Below are 9,111 nucleotides of genomic sequence, written 5' to 3'. Positions count from 1 at the left end.
ATCTCGTTGGCGATAGATAATTCGTTTATATCCGATGCTGAATTCTCCACGATGGTCCAGTTGTATGACTCCGCGATGTCAAAAATCGAGAATTTTTCAACTGGAAGCTGGAAACCACGTGGCTGAAACAACTTCAATGGGCTTAAAACATTCTCCTAAAACAACTTCAATGGGCTTAAAACAAGCAGGTTGTTAATATTAAACACTAGAAACGACGAATAATAATAATGTCGCTGAACCCCGAAGGGTTGCAATTACTCCAACGGATCGCGGAGAACACCACTCCGGTACAAACAAATATGATATCGATAACATCAACGAAGCCAGAATTCAGTGTAAACTTCCCATCACCGGTTCCAGTGAAGGAAATAGCGCTGGCAAAATTGCGAGTATATCACAGTTGGCCTAATATCCGAGCGGAAGCATTTAACGGACAACAACCTAATAACTCGCTGGTTTTTGCATGGACAAATAAACCCGATGGGACCCCAGACTGGAATGAGGTTACAATACCAACTGGGTCATACCAAGTAGAACAAATCAATAAAGAATTTCAACGCAGGATAAAATCGATCACAGGAAAAGAATCAAAAATCGCTATTACGGTTCATGAACCGACGTTATCGTCGACGATTGAAATAAGCACACCGGGGTATATGGTTGATATTTATAACAGTTCAATAAGAACCATACTAGGTTGGCCCGAGAATCCACCTAATGAAATCGCCGCGTATTTGCACACGAATGCGCAATCGTATCATGAGATTAATCCCAGTTATCTGGATGATTTGTCTATTATAAAAAGCACGTTATTACCCAGCGAGTTTTTATTTCAAAACAGGAATATCATACAGTGTTTTTTTCAGTATAAGGAAACTCCTGAATCGTCCGCAGTGGTCACAGTTCGTTTAGAAGATATCGCTAGTGTGTTTGCCGAGATTAATCATTATTACCAATTGCAACTAGAACAACTACGGAAAACAAAAGCACGAAAACACGTTGAGATGTTAAATCAACTTATATCAGACATGGAATATATCAATGAACGATTAGTTAAAATAATATCCGATAACAGCGATGGTAATAAACAAAAATTCCTAACCGAGTATAATATCACAGAAGCCGATTTACCCGATTTCAAGTTTCCAGGATACAACGCGCCAGAACTAAGAAAGTCTCTTAATGATTTTCTCGGTCCATCAACTATCCTCAAACACGATAACGGAGATGGTGGTAGGCATATTGCTCCATACAACGTAAATATCGCATCGGTGATAGCAATCAATCTAGTGTGTGATGTTATCGAAGGGAGTTACCAGGTAAATACCAAGCAATCAAATCAAGCTCAACAGGGGTATATCCTTTATTCATTTTCGCCAACAGCCCCTCCAGGATTCCTAATCGTTGAGAACCCGATTAATCCGGTCTATATGCGATGCCATAATCGGTTTTTAACGAGAATTAATTTTAGACTTACCGATCAGTCAAATAACCTAATTGATCTACAAGAGGAGGAGTTAGTGGTTACTCTGTTTGTAAAATCATTGTAAGCAGCGGGGGGGGGGGTAATGACATCGACGCGGTCGTCGCTGTGCTTACCGGACGCTGACGACGCTGGGGATCGGCGCGCATTAAACCAAATGACGTCACCATCGTGTAGGATGGACCGACGTCGTTTTTTTTTTACCAGCGCTGACTACACCGGATCAGCTGAGTGCAGAAAGTAATAATTAAGCAAAATAACGATTGGACAAAATGTCCGATTCGCCCCCCCTGCTGATATTTAGCTATAATAATCTTGCCGTCCACAATTTGTACCTTGCTGAATGAAAACACAACACTTTTTCAGACAGTTGTTACAGCCCTCGTTTGCCAGGAAAATAAATACAATTTAGTAAGTATAGTTGTGGCACGGATACGTAGGGATCAGTGTAAACTTGGTTATCAATCATTTCTCCAGACAGGATTCCAGAAAAAGTAATTACTTCCTGGTCAGTTCATTCGAACGTAGTCCAAGCGGACAGTTAGTTTATATTTGGCCATATTTTTCTTACTGAATGAAATGTTTGTGGCATGACGCGTTGGCTTATTCATAAGTAATTTAGGCTCTCAAACATGCTAGTGATTCATTACTATTATCATGTATGTATTACTATACCATCAAACAGTTACAATGTGTATTTGTTTTAATTATCTCAAAGAAACTTTCTTTGAAATTCAGAATGAAGTGTTGTGTTTTTCAAAACACTTGCATATATGGTATGGCATGGTATATAAGTAATATACTTCTTCCTATATGAATTCCAGTAGCTGTTTCTACACATAGTTACATAGTAAAAATCTGAGAGCGGAAATCTAAAATGCATTTCAAACTATCAAAAAATTAAAAATTGTGTAAAGAGTATTTACCTTCGCGTAATTACGTGGATGTAAGAAAAGAAACATGACGTAAGTCCAGTACAAAATATACCTTTTTATTTTCATGTTTGCATAAGACATTGCCTGAATGAGTGCATCGTTGTAGCATAAGCTCATATCACATTCTTCCGAACCATTCTAATTTAAGCAGTAGTAAGCAGTAATAATTTCTATAATAATAAATATTAACTGATTCTACACAATACACTACAATTGTTCAAACAGGTCATTTCCTTTAACTTTTTACTATTGATCATAACATGGTTAGATGTTCCACATGAGCAAATATCCATGATTATTTGGAGCTGTGGAAATTCAAATTTTTTGCCCATTTCAACACACACACACACACACACACACACACACACATATATATATAGTATTTAATGTGGCCAAACTAGGTACAGTAGGGTATCGATATTATATGTATGCATTCAAAATATCAATATTATTATGGAAGACTAAAATGTTCTTTATCCATTCCAAGATAGTGTTTGTTAATTTCTACTTGCATATCCAACGATTATGTTTCCTCAGTATGGTAAAAATCTTCTTTTTCTTTTGAGCAAACTTGATAAAATGTGATAGAAAGTTAACGATGTAAAAATAGAAAATCACACACGTAAGTGAAGTACACACCACACTGGAAGTAGACGTCAATAATTCGAATGAACAAGCATACACTTATTCATATTAACAGACTAAAGTCAGAGGAGAATTATATATATATATACTTGATCATATGTGATAGACATAAAACATACTTTTCAAACTCATCTCTAATGTAACAATCATTTTTGCAAGCGAAATATTCCTATGTTTTTGAGATGAATGAAAGTTTTGGATTAGCAAACCTAATTTCGTTCAAAGAGATAGGTTCGACTAATTATTTTAAAGCATAATTGGACCGACTAATGCATTTAAATTCATCTGCACAACAGTTTGTGTAAATTGCTGCGTGCATTGTCAATTAATAGTTTATTTCTTCTTTTGAATTCAATCCATAATGTAAGAGAGAGAGAGAGAGGAATGTACAATGAACAATTAATCGCACACACAAGTAAACAGAATACAATCATAGGACTATACAACACTAAGTCGCTTAAACAAACACACATATTCCTCCTAACACACTTGAGTCAGAGGAAAAAGAAAAGAGAAAATGCTTTATTGATTTATACGAAGCAATTCCAATAATACACACATCATATGATTATATATCGGTATGTTTGAAAGATATAACTTTGTTCCCAAATTTGTTTACAATGTAAGCAAAATCACATTAATCCCCGAATAGACATTAATATAACTTTATGCATACATTCTGTTGTAAGAAAATGTAAATAATACAAATGTAAAGAATTATAAGAGGACTACCGGAAATATTTAGTTTCTTGTTTAACAAAGAGAATAGTGTACATTAAAATTTACATTTTAATTTAACAGGCCAACTGAACAGTTAATAATACCACTTGAGTCACACCGGTTTAATTTTGTTTCTTTTACACAATTAATATTTTTCCGGCATTTGAATTTATACCATTCTGTTTCATTCTTTGTTAATGTCTTTAAAAGCTCTCAGACATAGAATCTCCCCACTATTGGAAAATTGCACCCAATCTGCTATCAAACATTTATATAAATCATGATGTGAATACAGCCAATCGCTCTGGACGTCATATGAAAGAATAAACATTAAAACATTATTTAGCAATATACGTCAACCACACTTGGTCTTTTTTGAGAGCTGGATACATGTATACATGTTAGAGAAATATGTAATTTGGATGACATCCTAGTCATTCCAACGCTAGCTCATACAATCTTTTGTATACGACACTTTCAGTGGTAACAACCTCAGCCAAGCCAGTAACACTACAAATACCATTACTACTAATACAAATACTACCAGTAATAATAATAATAATAATAGCAACAAAAATATGCTGCATTTGATCAGGTCGAGCAAATCGGCTAATATTTGGATTACATCATGGGTCATGACGTTCAATCTGTTATTATCAGTGAAAGTTTATCATTTCAGGATGAATGCTAATATAACATAAGTTAAAGCAAATTATATAATGTGAATAAATTTAAGACCTATATACATACACAAACACACATACACACACACACACATATATATATGTTTATTTGCTTACGACTGCGCTGCAAACCCTTCGAAAAGAAAAGCGACTGCATAAGATAAAACGTCTCCTAGCTGTGCATATATATATATATATATATATATATATATATATATATATATATATATATATATATATATATATATATACATACATACACACACACACTAACGCTTCTTGCAATCAGAAAACATCACAATATATGTATATATATATTTATATTTTGTCCTTTTTGGCCTGCGTAGAACGAAAATGGAAATGGATGAAACAATTATTTCATGCATTTGATATCAGTTTATATTTTCATCTATTATCATTTGAAACACAGCAATCAGATAGAATGTTAAGTTCCGCAAACTAGTGTGAAGTGGGATTAAGTTATAATTATGCCTTTGCAAAATAAAGTTAGACTAAAATTTATGCCGCTAATATTTATTTATAGATCATTGTCTTCATCGTATTCACCTATATACATTAGTTGGTTTTCTTTTTTTCATAATTTTTTATGTATCAGGCGAAAATGATAACGCTAACATGGGAATAAGAATATTGCATTAAAGAACATGAGTTTAGTAGATAATGCAAAAGCAGGTATTACTATGAATTTTGAACTAAAATGATATGCCTGGTGTCAGATTACTGCTGTGCGCAACAGTGCTTAATAAAAAATGTCGATTTTATTTGCGTAGGAAAACTAATTCGATAATCATACAACGACTATTATTGTGTACGTTTGAGTGAAGCTATAATAGAGATACGGTTTGAGCATAATAAAACAAATACCTGGAAATGGCTATTATTATGACTTAGCTTGTGACATGGTGTCTCATAGCATCATGCAACGCAATGACATCATCCAGATGTAGTATTTATATGTCAATATTAAATTTTTGCAAAAGATTAGAGCAATGATTCAACTTTGTTTGCAGTGACTGGAACACCTGTAGTTGGTCATTATTCAGATGTAGGTCTGTTTCTGTGCGTAGTATCCATGCACGAGTTGAAGTTATTGTACGCAATGTGTCATTTTTGAATTTAGTAAGCCATTTAATATAATGGCCAGTAAAGGAATCATTTATGTAGGTTTGCAGATGATGTTCCGAGACGAGTTTATCTACGGTCTTTTCTGTCAGTTTAGTCATCTTTTCGATATTCCTTTTCTTGGTGTTAACAACTTCAGAAATAGCCCAGATTATACCTGGGATTAGACCAAGCACGAAAACAATAATCCCAAGAGGTATCCAAATGGGAGACGCGGCAACAACGATAGCAATGCTCTTTGGAGATATTTCAATTGCATCTGAATTCAGGTCGTCACTCAGATCTGACCACGTGTCACTTAGGTCTGAACTTTTGATCAAGCTAAAACCAAGGTCGAGATGATTTAAGTTACTGATTCTCAAGTCAATTTCAAATTGCATTTTTGTACACATATCTGTAATCCTGACCGATGCCTTTTTTAATGGACCGGTTTCTGAAGTAGCCCACTCCAAAATAGCATCTTGAATTCGTGCGATGATTAGATTGGGTCCATCTTTATCCACTTTACTTAGCTTTGGAGCACAGTCAGTCCAGTCGAAGTGGTGCCGCTGCACTTCTTCACTTTTTAAATACTCTTCCAGGTTTTGTAATAGCATCCTTTCTTCCTTATCAATGAATGCCTCAACATCACTGCACTATAAAAATTAAAACTAATGATAAAAATAATATTAATGACTATCGTTTAAGCATAGCTGCATATTTCCACATTCAATTGCTTTATCTTGAACTATATTCTCTTTAAATGTGATCTATGAATAACACATTTCTTTAGTCGTCTCGCACATCTTCAGACATATAACAATGCTATTGTAAGGCTTAAATCTTATATTGAACAGTGTTTGTGGCACAATAGACAGGAGATGCCACATGTGTTTGCCTGAGTAATGGAGGATGTGCTGTTTATTTGAGACGTACGCTGCCCACGCTTGTTACCACCCATATATCACTGTCCCTCCTTTAGTACAATGAAGCAAATCTGCTTTGGGAGACACTCTTCTGACATCCCCATTAAGTGTCCTCCCCATTTCAACCGTGATTTCATCAGTTTAAGGTGGATAGTTAGACTTACCACTTTTGAGAGAAGTTCGACCCTGTTTTGCCATTTTGTTATCAGTAGTTTCGTAAGGTAGTCGATGTGAAATCGATTTAGCTTCTTAACATGACATCTGTTCACCGTCCAGGTTTCGCAATCATACATCAGGATCAGCAATGCCATTAGTTGATAGATCTTAGATTTGTCTGTAGACTGATGAATCTGCACTCCTACGCATTTGCAAACGACATGCATGCTTTAGGGATTATGACGTTAGTTTTATCATTGATGTGGAATGTACGTGAGATAATATTGCCTAGATATGTGAACTTATATATTGCCTCGCGAGTTTGGCCATTTACTTTGTTGTTCGGCTGTACATAAGGCTTTCAGCTCTTTATTCTTGGTACTAAATTTGAAACAAAAGTTGTGACAAGATGAAGAGAAACGATCATTACTGTTTTGCAATTCGGACTCAGATTTTTCATTATTGACAGACACCAGCAAATAGGCCACTAAGAGCTACTTCCTGTGACGTTGTCTGTGCTATAAGTCTTCCCAGATTAAACTGCATGTATTCTACTCCCTTTATAAGTAAGCTAAGTTTTCGATGTTACCAAAAGCATTATATTAGTACCCTCGTTCAAAGGAAAAGAGGTGTATAAATATTTTCCTCATTTTGAAAATGTGCTGAAAATTTGAAATGGCCAGGCGAGCATTGGACTCTAATATTATACTTATTGTCAAAGCTCGTGAGGTTTATACCTCACTGTTAGTACTACAATGTGATGGCTGTGATGTGGTTAAGGAATGTATCTTGAAGGGTTGTGAGTTCCTGAGGCATATTGACAAAACTTTAGGAAGAGTAACACGATACTGGACATACCCAGGTCTAATTTTCTCGAGAGAAAAAAAGCAATTGTTCGATAGGTGGTGCTCTGCCAAAGAGATGGTCAAGACTATCATGACCCAAACAGCTCATTTGTATTGACGCTTTGAAGTATTGTGCCAGACGTGATGGTATGACCTATCGTGTGATAATCATAAACGTTTTTACATGCTCCTCGTACAACAACAAAAGTATTTATTGATTCACAAAGTTTCGTATGTCAATAAGTCTTCCACTCAGCAGATGGTTTGGTAAAAAGCAATTTCAGCTTCATGCAAGCACTTCTATAACTCAAACGTTTGGAATCAAGTTTTTAATAAGACTTATCAAACCGCCTTATTGCTTCTTATGTGCAGCTATCGCATGAAGAAAGGGAAGGCTATTTCTGATTGCCATAGATTAAAATTAGGCAACATATTAAGAAAAAGCTACTCAGAATTGTCTAATCTCCAAGAGGCCTAAGTCACGATCATGCACTGAAATCATACACTTGTTAGATCAAACATACCCCAGTAAAATGTATTATACAGAAAGACGAACAATGTCCAAACGTCATATAGCACGTATTAGTGATTATGTCAATGATATCTCTACTAAAATAATGAGAGCACCAACTTAAAAGATTCATCGATTATCAGGTACATTCCCGTTTCTCAGAATGTAGAGTGAAACTTTGTTAATGTTCTTCTCCATTGTGAAGTCTCAGTACTCTTGTTATTACGAACAGTGACGCTTTAGTATGCTCCTCAAACAGTTGAGGAAAGTGAGTGACCGAATTATACAATTAACACTCCTTGGAAGGGAAGAAAAATCTTGAGCATATAAATATGTTAATGGAATACGTTGATAGAAACAGCCCGTTAATCATGCAGCCAATTAAGTTTTACTTGTCCCATACTGTGAGGACATAAACGATGGAATGCAACTGGACTATAGTGACTTTGGTGTAACTAATATTTGGAAGTCAGAAATATTGAATGATCTGGACTAGAAACGTTCTCATCTGTAGCCACAGGCAAATATTGCACAAAACCAGCTATTGTTTTAAAATGATCACTTCTTTCCAGTAATTCCATCCCGAAAAAATTAAGCTATCATGACTTTAATATTGTAGATTCCACACCTGTGAAACAGGATCCACAGAGGATAAATCCTCTTAAATAGGAATATTTGTAAAAGATATGCACTATTTTCCGGAGAATGATTTCATAGAAACAAGCAAATATCACTGGAGTTCACCATGTACTATTTCGCCGAAACCAAAAATACTTGCCGCATCTGCACAGACTACATAACTGTGAACAGTGCGACTAAATCAGATTAATTTCCATTGCTAAGAATCGATGACTGCATTGTCAAAATTGGAAATGCAAAATATGTCGATATTAGATCTTTCAAATGATTCTGTCAAATTCCACTGACAGAATGGACCAAGGAAATGTGGCTAGATTAATCATTATAAAGTTAAACCGTTTGGAGCAAATTTTTTACTTGTACTTGTCAAACGTTTAATGAACATGCTTAAATTTGGTATAGATAATTGTGACGTCTACATCGATGGCCACATCATATATAACGTG

General features: G+C 35.2%; 1 protein-coding gene across 2 annotated transcripts in view; it reads right to left on the bottom strand.

The window, feature by feature from the left end:
• Positions 1-2,453: 2,453 nt before the first annotated feature.
• Positions 2,454-9,111, bottom strand: part of LOC149786593 (uncharacterized) — a 70,872-nt gene continuing 64,214 nt past the window's right edge. For both annotated transcript variants that reach the window (XM_089977094.1, XM_089977093.1), the window contains one exon: positions 2,454-6,244. In XM_089977094.1, the coding sequence (XP_089833220.1) occupies positions 5,438-6,244 (807 nt within the window). In that variant the 3' untranslated portion in view covers positions 2,454-5,437. The remainder of the gene's footprint in view (positions 6,245-9,111) is intronic.

This window comes from Sinohyriopsis cumingii, chromosome 12, assembly GCF_028554795.1.
Source record: "Sinohyriopsis cumingii isolate HCF-2022 chromosome 12, ASM2855479v2, whole genome shotgun sequence".
In the NCBI taxonomy this organism is placed as follows: Eukaryota; Metazoa; Mollusca; class Bivalvia; order Unionida; family Unionidae; genus Sinohyriopsis; species Sinohyriopsis cumingii.
This window is presented reverse-complemented; position numbering and strand designations above follow the sequence as displayed.